The sequence below is a fragment of the Trichechus manatus genome, unplaced genomic scaffold (genome assembly GCF_000243295.1).
Source record: "Trichechus manatus latirostris isolate Lorelei unplaced genomic scaffold, TriManLat1.0 scaffold00179, whole genome shotgun sequence".
Classification (NCBI taxonomy): domain Eukaryota; kingdom Metazoa; phylum Chordata; class Mammalia; order Sirenia; family Trichechidae; genus Trichechus; species Trichechus manatus.
This window is the reverse complement of record NW_004444115.1, coordinates 4,700,719-4,721,975: the sequence shown is the minus strand read 5'-3', so window position 1 is coordinate 4,721,975 and position 21,257 is coordinate 4,700,719. Positions and strand designations below refer to the sequence as shown.

General features: G+C 42.1%; 1 protein-coding gene across 1 annotated transcript; it reads left to right on the top strand.

Annotated features, from left to right (window-relative positions):
• The first annotated feature begins 398 nt into the window (after positions 1-398).
• Positions 399-21,182, top strand: LOC111822457 (translation initiation factor IF-2-like). The gene is made up of 2 exons (XM_023741351.1): positions 399-840; positions 20,576-21,182. Exons 1-2 carry the CDS (start codon positions 399-401, stop codon positions 20,614-20,616), a joined length of 483 nt encoding a protein of 160 aa, XP_023597119.1. The 3' UTR covers positions 20,617-21,182.
• The last annotated feature ends 75 nt before the right edge of the window (positions 21,183-21,257 follow it).

Sequence of the window (21,257 nt, the reverse complement as noted above, 5' to 3'; positions counted from 1 at the left end):
TGTCTGGGGCGTCTCTTCGTTGGGACGATCCTGTCCCGGTACAAGCCTGTGAATACTAGGGGCGGTGGCGGCAGCGGGGACGCAGAGGTGAGGAAACGGAGGCCGGCCCGGGGCCCCCGCACGCAGCGCCCGCCGCCGCCGCCGCTCCAGATCTGCGTGCGCGCGGGCGTGAGCGTGTGCCGCCCGGGCCCGCACCGGGGTCGCCGCGGACGTTCAGCGCTGGCCGTAGGCCAGGGAGCGGGCGGCCAGCGGATGCCCCCACGCCCTGTCTGGTGGGCGCCGGGTCTGGCTAGAAGCCGGGCGCGCCGCGACACCTGCAGAGGGATACCCGTCCCGCAGCAGCCCAAAGCGGGCGGCGGCCGGCGGCCGGCAGGGAGCCTCCTTAGCGGAGCCCCATGATGTCAGCTGGCCCCGAGCGGCGGCCGCGCGACGACGGGGATGGGGCCGAGAACGCCGCGCGACCGTCGGCACGTCTCTCGTGCTCCGACAGCGGCGCCGGCCCTGGCTCGCGCGCCCCTTCGCCCGACAGCTCTGCCGCCGCCGCGCCCCTGGGGCCCTGTCCTGCGGCGCCCCCGCCGCTGGCCCAGCTTCCACCAAGCCTGTGGCTGGAACTCGGGCCTGCCTGCATGAGGACGCAGCAATGTCCCAGCGAGTCGAGCGGGCGGGCGAGCGGCGACTTAGGCACTAGCAGCAGCAGCGGCGGCAGCAGCGCCGGGCTGTCCCCGGGCTCCGACTCGGACAGCAGCGGCGTGGTGTGCGGCGGCCGCGGAGGCAGCGGGGGCATGCGTGGCGCCCTGTCCCGCTACTGGAGCCTGGAGAGCCTGCACTTGGCTACCGCCGGTAAGGTGCCGCCGCCCGCCACCGCCCCACGCGCCGGCCAACCGCTTCAGGTCCGGGGTCCTCCCTCTGGGCTCCTGGCTGCTCCTGGGCTACTCGCCTCCAAATGATTCTTTCCTGCCTTTCCTTTTCCTCCCTCCCTTTTATTTCCAATTTCCACTCCCTAGTCCTTTCCTTCCCACTGCTTTGCCCTTTTGATTCCTGTTTATTTGCCTGGTTTCCTTCTGATTTCCCCCCTCCCCCTCCCACTACCCCGGCCTCTTCTTTCAGCCCTTCTACCGGTGGGCCACCTGTTACAGCTAGGGCCCTGTTTGCCCACAGAGCAGAGTGCACTATGGAGAGAGCCATTCAGAAAACTGGGAAATTTGTGTGTTTAAGGTGAGGCTAGAATTTGGTCCTGTGATTTGCTGTCTCCCTTCCCAAAACTATTTCTGATCCAATGGCAGAATGTTTGGGTTTCCAAACCACAGGTCCAACTATAGGTGCGATAGAAACTAGCTGCCCGAGATGGGCTGGAATGGACCACCTGGCTGTCAGTGTGCTTTGGTTCTGGCCTCAGGGCTGGGGCTCCGGCCTTGAGGACGGCTAGTTCTGGACCCTTGGGAACAAGGAGAGCAGCTTCCCTGAGGCGCCTTGCTCCGGTAACTTATGGAACTGTGTGCTACCATTAGTCCTCACCTGTCTATCTGGAATGCCAGTTTGGGTACAGACTGAGAGGAAGACTTTGATCATAAGCGTTAATCAAGCAGGGAAGTCCAGAGTGGTTTTATGGATGGTGGTCATGACCCGTGGTCAGTTTCTGGACTAGATTCTTTATATCTCACTCTTGCAAACACTCCACAAGCATTGTTGAGCATTGAAGTGGGAGCTGTAAACGAAGCATGTCACTGCCTGTTCTGGGAGGTAATGGACTCATGCCACTGCCAAGTCCGTGCACGCTGTGAAAGCTGCAGAGCTTCACTGAGTTGGCGGCGGGATGGGGTGCAGGTTCTAGTGGTGCCCCAGCAGAGCAGTAAAACCAAGGCGCAGCATGGAGAGCCTGAGGGCAACAGGGAGGCCCAAGGGTCAAATACAGGCCGTACTGGGAGGAGTGGATCCCACTGAGTGCAGGCCCAGGTGGGTTGTGAGAGTGCCTTGAATGACAGGTACAAGGTTTGGACTTTGCTGTACAGTCAGTAGCTTTAGAAAATGGAAGTAAGGACCTCTGCACTCAATGCAGACCTCCATTCTCCATTAACACTTCCACACATGGTGCAGACCTCCACACTCGGTACAGACCTCCAGATTCGGTGCAGACCTGTACACTCGATGCATACCGGTACACTCGGTGTAGACCTCTATGCTCAGTGCACACCTCCGCACTCGGTGCACACCTGTACACTCGTTGCAGACCTCCACGCTCAGTGCACACCTCCACACTCGGTGCAGACCTAGACACTCGATGAAGACCTCCGTGCTCAGTGCAGACCTGTACACTTGGTACAGACCTGTACACTTGGTGCAGACCTCCACATTCGGTGCATACCTATACACTCGGTGCAGACCTTCACGCTCAGTACAAAGATCTACACTGCGGATCCCATCACCCTCATCTGCTCTCTCCGAAAACAAACAAATGAAACTCAGAAAAATGGAATGATCCAGCTGTTGGTATCTCCTCTAACTGAAAAATTTTCAGAGTTCTGAAGCTCTGATCACCTCTCATTTCAATTCCCTTGGAACTTTCCTTGTTTTAAGTAAACCAAACTAGATAATACCGTAAGCGGGATTTGAAACAAGCTGGCAAAGGACACCTTCCTCTCCCTTTCCCCTGATGGCTTTCGTTCCAGTTCTGGAGTTGGAAGGCACTCATGCTCCCACCTTTTGACTGCAGAACAGGCCCAGAGAGGATCAGAGAAGTGGCCTTACCCCGTCCATGGACTTCCCCTGTACTTCTTCCTTCTTCCCCAAGGCATGTGCAGGGGTGAGGCAGATGGACATGGCAGAGAACATGGTTTATTAGGTGACTCTGAGATCCAGGACTCCCTAGACTATCCCAGGGGCACTGAGGCAGTCTGGATGAGTTTCAGAGATAGCAGCAGCATTTGCATGAAGGTCTGAGGGGTGGGTGTGTGTGTGTGTGTGTGTGTGTGTGTGTGTATGTGTCTAAGTAAGTGTATAAGTAAGTAAGGTGGGCCAGGTAAAAGCTGAGGCCCAGAAGACTGTTCCTTGTGGGGCTCAGAGGTGTCACAGCCATGGTAGGGCAGGAGGTAAGGCATAATGACACTGTAAAAGTTGGTGGTTGAAATCCAGACACTAATGCTGTCCCCCTCACAGAGCACTGGACTGCTGAGGAGTGCCTGCAGGTATTGCTAGGCTTGTGGGCAGCACACGGCACTCACAGAGTGCTGGTCAGCAATCAGCCACAGGGCCGCCAGGAAGGCATTGTAAGTCACCTCTTGGATCATCCTCTCTGCCCCTACTCCCATCCCTCGACCTGCATTGGTAAGTGTTCAATACTAGATGTGTGCAAGGGTATTGTAATGTATCTGGTAGAGCTGTCTGAGGCCATGGAGCAGTTTTTCTTAGCTGGATTCATGGAGAGAATTAAGCCCTGATGCCTTAAGACATCCATAGTGTGTAATGACTTAGCTTCTGTTCTTTTCTTCTAGAATGGTACTAGTTATGTACTATCTTTGGGAGAACTGAGAAAATAGTCCCTCAAGTAATTTCCTTTGGAGTTGTGGCTCACATGAGGAAATCTGGTTGAAAAAGGCAGAAATCTGGTTGAAAAGGAGGAAGACTTGATGGGAAGAGGAAAGTAAAATTACATTTTTTGAGCATCTTCTGTATGCCAGGCACATTGCTCCACACTTTGTCATTAACATGCATAAAAAAATCCAGTGAGGCAAGAGTTATTACCCTACATCCAGATACAAAAACAGGCTAGAGAGGTGAAGGTACTGCCCAAGGTTGCCCAGTGAGTTGTGTCTGAGCAGAGGGCCAGGCCTGGTGAGCCTTGATGGGGCGCTTCGCTGGGAGTAGAGTGGAGGCTGTGCCAGGGGCCAGGGCACAGAGGAAAAGGAGTGTGCTGATCTGGTTGACAGTTGGAGAAATGTCCTGGCTGCTCGCACTCGTGAGCACTGTGATCTTTGTTCAACAGTAAAGACTATTTTCTGGGCTCCAGCTTCTCCATTTTTAAAATGAGGAAATTTAAATTGAAGATGTGGCCTCTTTTCTAATCAGCTCTAACATCGCGCCATGCTAGTCAGAACTATTGACTTGAGGTGGGTGCTCCACAGTGAGTTGGCATTCATTGAATATTGCATATCTATTTGACTGATATTGCAGCTCTAAAACAAAACACGTGTTTAATTGAACTGTGTTTATCTCTTAAGAAAGATTAAGAATTATCAATAGAAAACCTTAGCAAAACTTCCTTAATGTTGTGATTTTTGTGATGGGGTTGCTAACCATTTTTGAGTTATCAGCCAGGACCAGAAAGGCCAGAAACTTGAGACTGACTTGAGGGCAGAGCCAGGGAATCTAGTCAGACAAATATAGACTCTCCTTGTTTCCAAAAGATTTCTTGAATTTTAGATGTCCAGTCTTGGCACTTACCATTGAAATGTCACTCACCTTGGTGTGGAGAAGGCTTTCCTTAAAGGCAGAGTTTGAAAGTAAAAAACGTTGACAGAATGGAATTCCCATGGTCCTTCTTTCTGCCTTACTGTTCTCATCTCTCCAAAAGTACCCATAGCTTTCATGGCCCTTGAATATGCTGTCACTTGCTGCTATTACTTGGCCCAGGCTTTTCAAATTCCCATCCTGGATGTGTTGTTTGACAAACTTAATTCTCTGTTCAGATTTCTTGAGTTGACAGTTTATACTACCTGTTCTTTTGCGTGGTCAGTGTTATATGATTTCTTCTTGGGAAAGAACCCATGCTACTTTCAGACTCCTCTGCAGGCCTCTGAGGCATAGTTCTGTCTCAGGTGGGAATCTGGCTTGCAACCAGGTTAGGCCACCTTGCAATCTATTTACTGAACATCTGTTATAGGTGTTAACTAGGCACTAGAGATAATAGGTGACTATTCAAAGTCTTGCCCTTAGAGAAATCACATAGACAACTCATTACAACAAGTGATCTGACAGAAGTAAACCCAGTGGGATGATGTTTTAGGGGGTCCCCAAGACCCACCGTCAGGTCCAGTGATTTGCTAGAAGGACTCACAGAACTCAGAAAAGCTGTTATAGTTATGGTTTATTACAGTGAAATGATACAGATTAAAGTCAGCAAAGGCAGAAGGTGCATAGAGTAGGGTCCAGGAGAGACCAGGGATGAGTTTCCAGTTGTCTTCTCCCAGTGGAGTCACACAGCCCATGCTTAATTTTCCCAGCAAGGATGTATAACATGTATGAAGTGTTGCCAACCAGGGAAGCTCACTCAAGCCTTGGTGTCCATGGTTTTTATTGAGGGTCAGTCACATAGGCATGGAAACTTTGTGTGATTGTTCTTAGGTACTCAGTCTCCAGCCCCTCCATGTTGTTGTTGTTGTTAGGTGCCGTCGAGTCATACCTGACTCATAGTGACCCAGTGTACAACAGAACAAAACACTGCCCGGTCCTGCACCATCTTCACAGTCTTTGCTATGTTTGAGCTCATTGTTGCAGCCACTGTGTCAGTCCATCTCACTGAGGGTCTTCTTTATTGCTGATGCTCTCCTTTACAAAGCATGATGCACTTTTCCAGGGACTCATCCCTCCTGATAACATGTCCAAAGTACGTTAAGATGAAGTCTTGCCATCCTTGCTTCTGAAGAGGATTCTGGCTGTACTTTTTCCAAGACAGATTTGTTCATTCTTCTGGCAGTCCATGGTATATTCAGTATTCTTCACCAACATCATAATTCAAATGCATCCATTCTTCTTCAGCCTTCCTTATTCATTGTTCACCTTTTGCATGCATATAAGGTGATTGAAAATACCATGGCTTGCATCAGGAGTACTTTAGTCCTCAAAGTGATATCTTTGCTTTTTAACACTTCAGAGACGTCTTTTGCAGCAGATTTACCCAACACAATACTTCATTTGATTTCTTGACTGCTGCCCCTCCATAGGTCAGACTGATACAGCGTATCTCAAGGCCTCCACTATAGATCACATTGTTAGCATAGATTAGCTGGTGTGGCCCAAGGCCCAGAAATACAGACACTCTTATCAGGCAGGATATTCCAAGGACGTAGGTTTTATGCCTCAGGAGCTGGTCAGTGGCCAGTCCTTTCCTTGGTGTATTCAGGGTTTAAACATCCCAAGCCTGCTTAGTTAACACTTACTGCACAGATGAGAAAGCTCAGAAGAGGGGCACCAGACCCAACCTTTTATGGGCAGTGAAAGGAGGCAAGGAGGAGGGGGTTTAGGGAAACCTTTCAGAAGAAGGTGTTGCCTGAGTCTTAATGCCTGCAAGTTAGCTGTGGTAAGGAGTAGAAAGCTTTCAGCAGGGAATACTAACTTAAAACAAATGCACAGCGATGTATGAAGGGAAGGGAGCATCTGTGTACTGAGCACCTGTGCTAGGTACTATGTCAGGTACTTTAAATATGCAGAAATTACAAATAGTATGACCATTAAAGACTAAAGTGTTAAAAAGCAAAGGTGCCTCTTCGATGACTAAGGTGCACCTGACCCAAGCCATGGTATGTTCAATCACCTCATATGCATGCGAAAGCTGGATAGTGAATAAGGAAGACTGAAGAAGAATTGATACCTTTAAATTGTAGTGTTGGCAAAGAATATTGAATATACCATGGACTGCCAGAAGAATGAACAAATCTATCTTGGAGGAAGCACAGTCAGAATATAGAAGCGAGGATGGCAAGACTTCATGTTGCTTACTTTGGACATGTCATCAGAAGGGACCAGGCATCAGGATTGGAGAAGACTGATTAACAACCTGTAATGTGCATATGATACAACCTTGCTTGAAGCACTTACTGATGAAGGTCAAAGACAGCAGCCTGCAGTATGGATTACACCTGAATGCAAACAAAATGAAAATTCTCACAACTGGACTTTTGATAAACATCATGATAAATGGAGAAAAGACTGAAATTGTCAAGGATTTCATTCTACTTGGATCAACAATCAGTGCCCATGGAAGCAGCAGTCAAGAAATCAAGTGACAACATTTTGATCAAAAATTCTATGGAAGAATCTTTATCAAAAGGGGGAAAATGCAGAACAGAATTTCAAATTCTCATGGAATACAGACTTTCTGGAGCCATGGATACTGGATGAACCCCAGAAACTATTGCCCTGAGATAATCTTTAAACCTTAAACCATAAATATTGCCTGAATTCTTCTTAAAACCAAACGGTAGTTTAGCTTAACTAGTAAAGAATGTCTACCTTGAGCGTTGTGCTGCTTTAAGATTTACCTATGTGGGATCAAATTGACAACAACATCTTGAAAGATTAGATAGGAAAACTTAGGGACCAGTGAGTTTATGTTAATGAGGGAGGAACAACTTGAAAAAGGAGGGTGAGAATGGTTGTACAACTCAAAGAATGTAATCAGTGTCACTGAATTGTACATGTAGAAACTGTTGAATTGGTGTATGTTCTACTGTGTACATTTTAAACAACAAAAATAAGTTTTTTTTGCTATCAATAGTTTTTAGTTATCGCCTACAGCTTCTGCACATATTTGTTTAGATCTATACTTAAGTATTTTGTGTTTGTGGTAATATTGTAAACGGAACATATTTTGTATTTCTATTGTTCATTTCTAACATATAAAAATAGAATTGATTCTTCAGTATTGACCTTGAATCCTCCAGCCTTGCTAAGCTGCTGAGCTCGCTTAATAGGAGCTTTTTTGTTTGTTTTTTGGAATTTTCATGTTATGTGGACAATCATGTTGTCTGGGAATAGAGACCATTTATTTCTTCCTTTCCATTCTGTTTGCCTTTTATTCTTTTTTCCTGTTTTATTGCACTAACTAGAACTTTCACTATGATGTCGAATGGGAGTGGTGAAAGAGATGTCCTTGGCTTGTTCTCAACTTTGGGGAGAAAGCATTCAGTATTTTATCTTTTATCATAATAAGTATGATGTTAGCTGAAGGTTTTTTTTTTTTTTTTAATAAATTCCCTTTATCAGATTAAGGATAAAAGAAATTCTGTTCCATTCCTAGTTTACTGAGAGGATTTTGAGTTTTTGTCAAATGCTTTTTCTGCATCTATTGAAATGATCTACTAATTTGATGAAATACATTAATTGATTTTTTGAATGTGAATTAGTCTTGCATTCCTGGGATAAACTCCACCTTTATATTGCTGGATTCAGTTTGTTAATACTTTAATGGGGCCCTGGTGGCGCGGTGGTTAAGTGATACAGCTGCTAACCAAAAGGTCAGCAGTTCGAATCCACCAGCTGCTCCTTGGAAACCCTGTGAGGCAGTTCTGCTCTGTCCTCTAGGGTCGCTATGAGTAGGAATCTACCCAACAGCAACAGGTCAGTACTTCATTGTGAGGATTTTTACACTTGTTTGTTAGAACTCCGTAGAGTTCTTGTAATGTCTTTGTTTGGTTTTGCTATCAGGGTAGTGCTGGCCTTGTAGAATGAGTTAGGAAGTGTGAAAGACAAAACAGGCTTGTGTGAAAATCAGATCAATCAACTATATCAGTCTCATCCACTCAGTTCCAACACTGAGTAAATTAATACTACTTCCTCTGACCCTAACCACCAGAGCTAAGTCATACCTCAAATTAAAGGGCACCATCCTCCAGACTGGCAAGTCTGTCTAAGACTTCAGATGTCCCCAGGACACCCTCACTGCGACCTGCTGCCTACAAATTCAGGGTGTTCTCATAAACTTTGGGGTCCCTAGGGCCCTGCTCACTTCTGACCTGCTAGCTATAAATTCAGGGGTTCCCTCTATCCCCTCGGGATACCAACCAGCTGTAAGCTCAGGTGTTCCCAGGTTCCCCTTGACTTCTGACCTGCTGGCTCCCCTACTCCCTCAGGTTCAAGAATTCAATAGAACAACTTAAAGAACTCACGGAAAGTGTTATACTTACAGTTACAGTTTTATTACAGCAAAAATGATACAAATGGAGAGAGGCATAGGGCAACGTCCGGGAAGGTTCCCAAAATGTAGCTTCCAAGTCACAAAGGGTGCGCTACTCTCCACATGCTTGGATGTCTTTCACCAACCAGGAAAGCCATGGAGCTTCTGTGTCCAGAGTCTTCATTGGGGCCTCATGATTGTTTGAATTACATAGTCATGATTGGTTGAATCACATAGTCATGATTGATTGAATCAACCTCCCTCCTCTGAGGTTGGGCTGATATCACATGGTGGATCTCTCTGGCCTGGCCAGCCCCCACCAGAGTCACATCATTAGCATAATCTATAAGGTAGATGTGATCTAGAGCTATCGTAGGTAAAAGACACTCACTCAATCACTGGGGAAATTCCAAGGTTTTAGAGGTTATCTCTCTGGAACCAAGGACAGAGATCAAATTCTTTGGGTAAACTTAATTGTAAACCGCACAGCACCTGACAATTGAGGTAATTTTAATCAGACTATTTTAATAGGAGAACATTCATTTATGAGGAACATCTCCAAGAAGAGGGAGAAAACTAGGGATTTTATAAAAGAATGGAGTCCATGAGGAAGAGTGAACATGGGTCTTAGGATATGCAAGGGCAGGGTGGTTTCTGGGGACACAAAAAGGTGAGGGGATTTCTCAATTCTCACTGCTTTCTGGGAATACGGGGCTCAGATAAAGTTCAACATTGTCAGTTCCCTCTTTTGTTCAAGATAGTATCATTCATTGTAGAACAACCCAGAGATGATCATAAACAGGGCCTAATAAATAGTATCCTGAACCAGTTGAACCATCTGTTGAGAGATGGTGGCAAAGGTCAGTTTTAGGATCTGGGGGATCAGACATCTTAAAGGAGGGGTGCCTAAAGTGAAAAAAGGAACTATTAATATAAAAAGTTGTATTACAGTAAAGAACCAGAAATTGAACCCTGACCAGGGTCACCAGCTCAGTGGATTCCAAAAGTCCAGTAGAGGAAAATCTTTTGGTTATGCAGCAGCACCACTCATTGAATTTCTTAAAGCTCTTGAGCTAGGATGCCCATGCTCCTAGTGATGGCAATAAACGGTCCACAGTCTCTATTATATAAGAGTGTGCATGACCCGAGACCAGTTTGTCCAGGGAGAAATCAGGCCCATCTGTGGTCTCTTGAGGTGATGAATCCTTCAAGGTTTCTATCAAGTCTTCATGCTTCAGCTCTCAGGGCTTCTTTAGAACCTGGGAAAAGGTCCAACTGCAAGGTCACCTAGAGTCCAGGTAGGGATCTGTGCAGTTAGGTTTTAGTTTTCAGTTTATACTGAATCAGGCAGGTAATAGATTAATGTCATGGTTTGGGTTCCTGTGGGAAGCTGACTCAGATGGAAATTAGAGTGCCGGATGTTCATAGTACCTTTGAGATCAACATCTGTGAAAAGGAGGAGAAGTAAGCAGAAGTGGTCAGAGACAGAAGTCCAGCTATGATGAGATCCAATGACAGCTTTGACTGACTTCAGGGGTACTCAGGAGCTAGAATGGTCCCTCAGTGTTATCTCAGCTTGAGCCAAGATGGCCAGGCCTTTATCCTTTCGCATCAATCTTCCATTGGATACAGACCACTCTGGGAAGGAGCAGGACTTGGGCAAAGTGGCTGTCTGAAGCTGAGGCAGCCCCTGAAAGGACTGTTGCTGAAGGCTGTCTGCCATCGGCATTCCAACATTGGGTCAACAAGTCCTCAAGGAAGGGGGATTGGTGGCGTCTCACAGAGGAAGAGAGAGGAGTCTATGACTTGCAGGTCTGAATGCCTGGGTAGATTAGATGCCCTCATTGAGATCAGTAACCCAGAATGAATACAATTAGGGGAGGAAGGTGCTGAGTTGAGTTTTGGACATGTTGACAACTTGGGAATCCATCAACAGTGAACATCAGGTCCCCTCCTTCCAAGTGTACATGGTGCTAGTTACCCTGGACTGGGGGGTGGGGGTGTATTTAGCTGATCTGGACTTCCATACCTGGCATTTAGGCATCTTTCTACCCATCAGAGTGCTTTTTGAAGTCAGTAGTTGAAGGAACACTGTGCTGAGAGTATGAAGATGAGGAAGAGAAAGGAGAAATGGCATTTTAATTAAAGGATGTTCTATTTGCTCCTCAGATCAGTCTTATTTTATAGATAAGAAAAAGTGGAAGCTCACAGAGTTTAAGTAACTTACCCATGGTGTTCCCATTCACACAGCTAATTGCTTGAGTAGCTTAGTTTTGACCTCAAGTCTTTCAGATTTCCATGTTTGCTTTGGTCTGTCACACTGCCTGTAATCTGAGGTTCTTATATGGGCTCCATTGAGAAAATGAGATTGATGCATGGAGTTGTTCAAGGCACTTAATGTGAAAGTGTAACCAGGGCCGTGGAGCCCTGAGTATGTGGCACAGAACTACTAGTCTTGAGGGATGTTAAATGGAAAAAGGGATTCAGAGGTCAAATAAGTTTAGAGAATGCAGGTTAAACTTCTCAGAGACCATAATATTCTTATCTGCATTGTAGCTCTCTCAAAATTCATTGGCTACAGAATTCTCTGTGTGTGAGTGTGTGTGTTTGTGTTTCTTGTAGAACTAGTTTTCTGAGGAACACACTTCGGGAAGTGCTGAATAAGTGCTTTAGTTTCCTGCTTATCCCTTGTGTCATAGGCTGCTGTAGTCTTTCCTGGGCTCTTAGTTCAGTGACAGGAATTGTTAGCCAGTCAGGTGAAAAGTTATAAAAGAACTTTTGAATTATGCTCACCAAAATCAACCAGTAATAATGTCAGCAAATGAAGAAAAGAAGAAATATGAAGGCAGATGTGGAAACCCTTATGCGAGAAGGTTTGAGACTCAGTGAATCCAAAAGTCTTAACTGAAAACCTGATATGTGTAAGATACACCAAAGAAATAAAAGATGGGCTCCCATAGACTCTTTGATGGCAAGTAACTGAAACTGAAAGGTAGTAGCTTAGTTTGATGTAAGAAAACAAAAATGCAGTCCAGCCAATGGAAGACCAAGGAATCAGGCAGTATTTTGTGTGCGTGTATGTGAGTGTGTGTTTGTGTGTGTGTGTGTGTGTGTGTGTGTGGTGTAGGTCTTATCACTGCTTTTCTGTGTGCATCAGCTTCCTTCTTTGTCTGCTCTGGAAATCAGTGACTTTCCCAGATTACCTGGAGAAGCCCAGTGTCCAAGGTCAAACGTGGCCAGTCTGTCCCCATAGAGAGGCCAAGTCTCTCTCATCCCCTGTTTCAGATCTTTGGGGAAGATCCTGATTGCCTTAACATGTCTAGTCATCTGTAACCAGCACGATCTTAAAGCATATGTGAGCCACACTGCAGGGAATCTCTAGTCTCATCAAAAAGGTGCTACTTATACAAGTGAAATAATTAAGACATAGATTTCTAGAAAGCATAGCTCAGACATGGTGCTAATGTGGTTGAAAGGGGAGGGATTCGCGTGCCAGGCTGTGAAGGCTGAAGTCTACTCTCAGGGATTAGAGTTGGGTGGGTCTGAAAGTGCAACTATTACATGCATAGAAGGAGGCAAGAGATGGTGGGACTCTCCACTCACAAGTACGTGGGGCCAGGCTAGTTTGGGGGAAAGCAGAAAGAACTGATATGAACTAAGTTTGAATGGAATTTTGACTCCTTGGAATAGAATTTTCCTCAATGTCATATTTTCCGTGATATATTAGTGCTTCTGAACTATGTTAGGAAGATATGCCATATCATATTATGTAAAATATTATGTAAAATATTTAGAGAAGTGCACTGTATTTTTAGTATTTAGCATGCCTATGGTAAAAAAATATGAGAACAAATGAATAAAAAGAAATAGGAAAAAATACTCATAATCCCTTTTCCCAATTAGATCCATTCTTAACATTTTTGCATATTTCCTTCCAGATTTATTTTTGTGCATTTAAACCCAACTGAGAACATACTATAACCTTTATTTGGTACTTCTGCTGATGTGATTTGTGTTCGATGCAAATGTACTAGGGTTGTCTGTCATCTTTTTGATGACAGGGCATATGCTGTATCTCTGGTTGTGCCCTGGTATCACTTAGCACTGGCAGGAGCAGCAAGCAGACGCTCTGCATAAACCACCTCTGAAAGATTTTTAGAGTCACGAAAAGCAAAGGGAAAAGCAGTCTTGTGGACATGTGGATGGGAAACTATTCACCGTGTAGTTAAGACTCTCCAGGGCGTCTAGAGATGGCTTTGTACATCCAGGATTAATTCACATTGCTTGTTCTCAGAAGTCAGGGAAAAACAGTTCCCCATAAACAGATCACTTTGTGCATCTGTCAGCGAACAACATGGACAGCAGTTCATCTTCCTGCTCATGCACACCACCTTCACCTGGAGCTTCCTAACCTCGATCGTGTGCTGGGATCTAGACAGATTTGCAGCTTTGGAATCTAGAGTTGTTTGAGACCTGGTTTTTTGTTTCAGATTAGCTTTTAGAGTGTGGCAGATTCAGTTAAAATATATACATATATAATGAAGTAATGTCATACAGACATAGCTCAGCCTTCTTCAGGAGAGATAATGCGTAATTCTGTTGAGAAAAATATTCTGAATAGCGAAGAGTTAAGCAGTAAACCCTTTTTGCTTTGACATTTTTTGCATTTTTACCCTAAACTCTTTAAATCCATTCTCCCTCTTATTTAGTCAAATCTAGAGACTTTGATTTTTTTTTTTTTTTCTTCACTGATTAAATATCAGCAGACATTACAGAAGGTTTTGCAATGGAGTAGACCTAGTATGGGCTTCAAAGTCAAACGCACCCAAGGTCAAATCCTGGCTACAGCATGTGCTGTTTGGCCTTGAATAGGTTACCTAACCAGGAGCTTGAATTTTCTCATCTCTAAAATGAGACCAATGATACTTTATTAATTGAAATATTGAACATAAAGTTCCTAACAGAGTGGCACATACTGTTGCCATCGAGGAGATTCCAACTCACGGAGACTCCATGTGTTACAGAATAGAACTGCTCCATAGGGTTTTCTTGGCTGTAATCTTTATGGAAGCAGATCGCCAGAGCTTTCTTCCCGTTGCTGCTGGTTAGTAGCTGAGCATAAGCCATTTGCACCACCCAGGGGCCTCCTGATACATAGTAGATGCTTTATTGGTGTTTACTTTTTTCCTTTTACCTTTCCCTAAAGACCATGATCAGTGCTTATGATCTAAAATTGAAGCTATCACTCTAGATATCAATAACCATGGTCAACAACTGTGGGTGGAGAAAGTATAGAAAACTGGCTCACATAAGTAATGATCACTGGTTATTAACTGAAGGTTAAGTTTTTGAACAAATTCTTAATAGCAGTTAGTATTATTGTCTTTCTTTTTTTTTCCTAATGAAAATTGACTATCTAAAATTTAGGCTCTTCCTGCTTGGCTCAATTCTGGTTTTTTTTGTTTGTTTGTTTGTTTTTTTACACTCTGGATGGGGGGAGGAGGATGGATATGTTTTGTAAACTGTTTAAAGAGATTACAAGTCATATGGGTGTTGGAAAAAAAAAATTCACCAATCCAACATTTAACAGAGCAATGATTCAATGATTTCTCTCTTAAAATAGAGATTTAATTTCTTGTTACCTTCTTTATGAGTTTACAACCTTAGGAGATGCCAGTCAGCTAACAATTTGTGTATTGTTAAAGATTAAACTACCACTTCCATTCTGCAAGACGGTGAACTGAGATAACTTCAAAAACTCTCCTCCTATAAGCCCCTTGTTATACTGGGTAAAATACAACAAAAATTATTTTAACTGCCTAGCTGAACTCATAAGAATGAAAGAGAAATCCCCAGGTGCCAGCCAAAGAAGATGGGACTAGTACTCTGATGCTGCAGCTGATGGGGATGAGAAGGGCATTTAACTTGGGAAACATAGCAGCTAGAGTTGTGACCATCCACTTGGGAACAGGAGACAAGGCCCTGCGCCAGCGCAGGGTTGGGAGATGGAACCAAAACCCCGACTTAAAACTGAGATGCTCTAAGGGATGTACTATAATGGATTTTTATTATTTACTCCATTCAACTCTTTCTATCCCTGCTTAGGCTCCGGGCAAGGACAGATGCTCTCCTTGAGAATTTGAAATCTTGGGCCTTATTTGGGCCTGCACCTTACGTGGATATGGGGTACAAATTTACAAACTACATAATCTGATGACCTACAAATTGAGAAATTTCCTAAAAATTGGCCCCTATTTAGCGATAACCAATCATCAGTTAGAACATTTGAGAAATATTCATGTGTCTAATAGGTGTTCGAGAAAGAGAAAATAGAATGAGACAATATTTGAAGAATGAATGGAAAAAGTTTTCCAAAACTGATGAAAGATATAAATCTTTGATTCACAAGATGCCACACATAATAATACAACTGCAAAATACCAAAGACAAAGACACTAAACACAACCAGAGAGAGAGAGCATATTAACCACCATGGAATGTTAAATACTAAGAATCCTTTCCAACTAAAATATCTTTTAAGAGTTATGTTAAAATAAAGACACTGAGGCCTTCCATCTTTTATAGATTTAAGGCTATGTATTTTTCTCCAAGCAGTTTTAAGTTGCATTCTACAGGTTTTTATATTATTTTAATTATCATTCATTTCAAAATATTTTCTGATTTCTGTTGAAATTTCTTTTTGACCCATGGGTTATTGAGAGATATATTTATTAATTTTCAAACATATGTAGATTTTCTAATTAAGTTTTTGTTCTTAAATAGTGCCTTATTTGCATATGATGTAGAAAAGGTCTGTGTCATTTCAGTCCTTTGAAATTTATTGAGACTTGGCTGGTATTTATAATATCTTAAATGTTTTATATGTACTTGAAAAGAATGTATAGTCAGTGTCTGTTCTCTATAGGTCATTTAGGTCAAATCTTTTTTCTGTGTTTGTCTGCTTGCTCTATCAGCTAATGAAAAAAGTATGTCTAAATCTCCCACTAGGAGTTTGAATTTTTCTATTTGCTTTATGTATTTAGAGGCTATGTTATTAGGAGCTTACAAAATTAAGTTTGGTTATATCTTCCTTATAAATAAACTTTTTGTCATCATTAAATGTTCTTCAATATCTCTAATAATGCTTTTTGCCTTAAAGTCTACCTTGGTATTAATATAGCGGCACTAGCTTTCTTTTGGTTAGTGTTTACATGGCATATGTTTTTCTGTTGTTTTGCTTTTAGCCTTTCTATGGCTTTAGATGTATTCTTGTAAATAACAAATAGTTGAATCTGCTATTCAGTTTGATAATTTCTGTCTTCTAATTGGAATCTTTAGTCCATTTATACTCACTGTAATTAATAATATCATTTTAACAAGTGCTTTTCATTTGTCCCATATATTTTAAGTTCCTTTTTCCCTTTTTTTTTTTTTTTTGTATTTCTGGGATTGACTACTTTTTATTTTCCTTTTTATCTTCCATTAACTTGAAAGTCATGCCTTTTATTATTCTTTTAGTGGTTATCCTAGAGATTACATGATGCAGCCTTATCAAAGTCTAATAGAAATTTGTGCCTTTATACCATCTTCCTGGACAATGCAGGGACCTTATTTTATCTTCTTGGGGGATATTGTAAATGGTATTGATTGGAAGTTCTCTTTGTTGGTGTAGAGGATTCCAACTGATTTTTGTATGTTTCTCTTGTATCCTGATACTTTGCTGAAATCTTCTATTAGTTCCAGTAGTTTTCTTGTGGATTCTTTGGGGTTTTCTGTGTATAAGATCATATCATCTGTGAATAGAGCTACTTTTACTTCTTCCTTACCAATTTGGATTCCCTTTATTTCTTTTTCTTGCCTTATTGCCCTGGCTAGGACTTCCAGAACAAAGTTGAATAAGAGTGGTGATAAAGGGCATCCTTGTCTGGTTCCCATTCCCAAGGGGAATGCTTTCAGATTCTCTCCATTTAGGATGATGTTGTCTGCTGGCTTTGTATAAATATCCTTTATTATGTCAAGGAATTTGCCTTCTGTTCCTATTTTGCTGAGTGTTTTCATCACGCGTGGGTGTTGGACTTTGTGGAATGCCTTTTCTGCATTGATTGATAAGATCATGTGGTTCTTTTGTTTTATTTATGTGGTGGATTACGTTGATTGTTTTTCTAATGTTGAACCATCCATGCATTTCTGGTATGAATCCCACTTGGTCATGGTGAATTATTTTTTGATATGTTGCTGAATTCTATTGGCTAGAATTTTGTTGAGGATTTTTGCATCTATGTTCGTGAGGGATTGGTCAGTAATTTTCTTTTTTTGTGGTGTCTTTACCTGGTTTTGGTATCAGTGTTATGCCAGCTTCATAGAATGAGTTTGGGAGTATTCCATCCTCTTTATGCTCTGAAATACCTTTAGTAATAGTGGTGTTAACTCTTCTCTGAAAATTTGGTAGAATTCTCCAGTGAAGCTGTCAGGGCCAAGGGTTTTTTGTTGTTGTTGTTGTTGTTGGGTGTTTTTTTATTACCTCTTCAGTCTTTTCTTTTGTTATAGGTTTATTTAATTTTTCTACCTCAGTTTGTGTTAGTCTATGTAGGTAGTGTATTTCTAGAAATTTGTCCATTACCTCTAGGTTTTCAAATTTGTTGGAGTACAGTTTTTCATAGTATTCTGTCATGATGCTTTTTATTTCAGTTGGGTCTGTTGTGATATCGCCCATCTCATTTCTTATATGGGTTATTTGCTTCCTCTCCTGTTTTTCTTTTGTCATTTTGGCCAGTGGTTTATCAATTTTGTTGATCTTTTCAAAGAACCTGCTTTTGGTCTTGTTGGCTCTTTCAGTTGTTTTTCTACTCTCTATTTCATTTATTTCTGCTCTAATTTTTATTATTTCCTTTCTTCTGGTGCCCAAGGGCTTCTTTGGCTGCTCTGTTTCTATTTGTTCTAGTTGTAAGGTTAATGTTTTGATTTTGGCCCTTTCTTCTTTTTGGATGTGTGCATTTATTGTTATAAACTGACCTCTGAGCACTGCTTTTGCTGTGTCCCAAAGGTTCTGGTAAGATGTGTTTTCATTCTCATTTGAGTCTATGAATTTCTTTATTCTGTCCTTGATTTCTTCTATAACCCAGTAATTTTTGAGCAAGGTGTTGTTTGGTTTCCATGTGTTTGATTTTCTTCCTTGCTTTTTCTGTTATTGATTTCTACTTTTATGGCTTTATGGTCAGAAAAGATGCTTTGTAATATTTCCATGCTTTGGGTTCTGGTAAGGCTTGCTTTATGTCCTAATATGTGGTCTCTTCTGGAGAATGTTCCATGTGCATTGGAAAAGAAAGTATACTTGGCTGCTGTTGGCTGGTGTGTTCTGTATATGTCTATGAGATCAAGTTGGTTGATTGTGGCATTTAGATCTTGTGTGTCTTTACTGAGCTTCTTTCTAGATGTTATGTCCTTCACCGAAAGTGTCCCTATCCCCTAAAGTGCGTAGGTGAGTGGGTATGCAGCTGGACTTTGGGCACCCAGTGCTGTTGGCTGTAAGGACTGGAAGGCACCGGTTATTCTCAGACCCATGTAATGGGTAGCAGGGTAGAGTGGGTGGAGCTACAGTCCTCAGGCCCCTGATGTGAGTAGGTGAGGACCCTGTTTAATGGGCAAGGCAGTGTCAGATGTCATGAATCTGCCACTCCGCCTTAGCTGATGCAGTTGAAAATAGACTTCAGGTATATACCCTGTTGTACTATGCTAAAGAGGGCTTACAATGTTGAATGAGACCACACAGGTCTAATCAGGGGTGAAAAGCATTCAAAGTCCGTGAACCCCTTATGCCAGTGCCTAGGCAAAGGGGCAGTGCCTACCCTGAGTTCCCAGCCTAGGGGAGCTGGTGGTTTCTTTTTTCCTGTTTGTTCGTTTGTTTATTTGTTCCCTCCCCAAAGCTGGGAGACTGACACGACAGGTCCCACTTCCAGCCTAGGGGGCAGGGCAGCCACTGAACACTGCTGGACCAGGACCAGAGCAGAGTGGGGAGGGGGCGAGTGAGAGGAAGAGAGGCACTTCCCAGAGGGGGAAGGGTTATTTGATCCCACTCGGTAGGTTAGACACTTGCATTTAACTTTTCCTGATCCAGCACCACTTCCCCCAGTTCTGGAGGTTTATGCAGACTCTCCGATGCTCGGTTTCTCTTGATGTGGAAAACGTGTCCTGAATGCTACTGCTTGCCTCAGCCTGCGTGTTCCAAATGATCCAGCCTGTAGGGTGCCTGCCAGGTCAGGTCTGGCACTTGCTCACTGCTTCTGGACTGTCCTTTCCCTCCTCCTGCTCCTCAATCTGACTTCTCAACTTTGTCTTTGATGTTCAGGGCTCCTAGATTGTCATGTATAATCAGTTCATTTGTTTTTTAGGGTCTTTGTTGTAAGAGGGACCACAGGAAGCATTTGACTGTTCTACCATCTTGGCCCCATGCTCCAATGCAAAGACTTACTCCGTTTACCCATCCTCCTGACTTACATGATATTGTTGTCATATATTTTAATTCTCTGTATATTTTTTCTGTATGTAGTTTTGACTAAATAAGACATTATTGTTTTGTAAAGTCAGTATTCATTTATATTTCCTCATATAGGTGCCATTTTTATTGCTCTTTATTCCTTCTGAATTTCTGGGGATCTTTTTCATTTGTATCTGGGATCTTTTTCATTTCACTAAAATAAACATCCCTAGTGTTTTATTTAAAGTATACCTTCTGGTGATTAATTCTCCCAATTTTTCTTTGTCTGAAAATGCCTTTATTTTACCTTAATTCCTTCATTTTCTGAGTATGAAAATTGACACTTGAAAGATATCAAGTGCATTCTGTTGTAGTTTCCATTGTTTCTGTTGAAAAGTCAACTGTCAGGTTAATTTCTGCACTTTTAAAGCTAATATGTCTCATCCCAAGGCTCCTTTTAAGATTTTCTTTGCCTTTGGTTTTCAGCAATGTTACTGATGTGCCCATATGTGGATTTTTTAAAATTTACTCAACTTGGGATTCATAAAGCTTATCAAATTTGTGGCTTTATGTATTTCACTTATTTTGGAAAAATCTCAGCCATTCTCTTCAAATATTGCTTTTAACATTTAATATAGTCTCTCTCTTTCTTTTCCTCTCTCTCTAACTTATTTGTTGTGGAAATATAATTACATGTAAACCTTCTCAGTGAACTCTTTTTCTTTTACCTTCTCCTCTGTGTTTTCCATCTTTTTGTCTCTCTCTGCTTTGTTCTGAATGTTTTTGTCTGATTTATCATGTGTAAAACTGTAAAATTGTGCTACCATTTTCAATAGAATCCTATCTTTTGTGAGTTTGTATTACTAACCATATTTTTGAGTGCTATGCTCTAACCTCATTTTTCTGATAAGCCTGTGGTTTTTGCTGTATGATTTTACAGAGTACAGTGATTTTTAGAAGCATATGTTGCAGTATAGCAGAACTAGGTGTATTTGGCAATTTCCATAATAGAATGTTTATAAAGAAGAAAATCCTGGAACAACTTGTATAAGATATGAATTAATGCTTCTTCAAAAATTGATATCCTCTCATATAAAACCACCTAGGCCAAGGAATTTGGGAAGGGAAGTTTTCTTACTACCATTTTAATTTCTTAAATTTTTGTTGGTTCAAATTTTCTTTTTGCCAATTTACCATTTTATATACATTTTTAGGAATTTATGCATTTTATCTAGGCTTTCAGATTCAGAATTGAATGAAAAACTAAAGCTACAACCATACCTAGCGGGAAAAGTATCAACCTTAAAATGCATCAGCTAGAAAAGAAGAGAGACTGAGTTTTAGTTCGGGAAGGACAAAACCAAAGAAGATGCTCAGGTATAAAGGAAAAAATTAATAAATTTAATAACATTAAAATATAAAACTGTGCTTCAAAAGACCTTTTAAACAATATAAAAAGGCAAGTCACAGACTAAGAAAGATATTTGCTGTATCTTATAAATGGCAAAGAGTTAGTGTAACGAATATGGAAGGAACGTCTAAAAATGGATAAGACAGAGACAACTCATAATAAAAATGAGCAAATGATATGTATAGGTATTTCTTAGGAGAGGAACTTAATTGTCAATAAATATATGAACAAATTCTCAACTTCACTGACAAAAGAATCAACATGAGAAACATTCATACCCTTCAAATTGACAAACATTTTAAATGTGAACACCAAGTACTGGTAAGGATATGCAGGGATAAGAATTCTTACACATTGCTGATGGGAGTGTAAATTTATACAGGCACTTTAGAGAGTACTTTGGCAATATTTAGTGAAGTTGAAGATAATTATACTTTACTCCCACTTCTCTGTGTGTATCCTAGATAAGCCATCTAATATGTGCA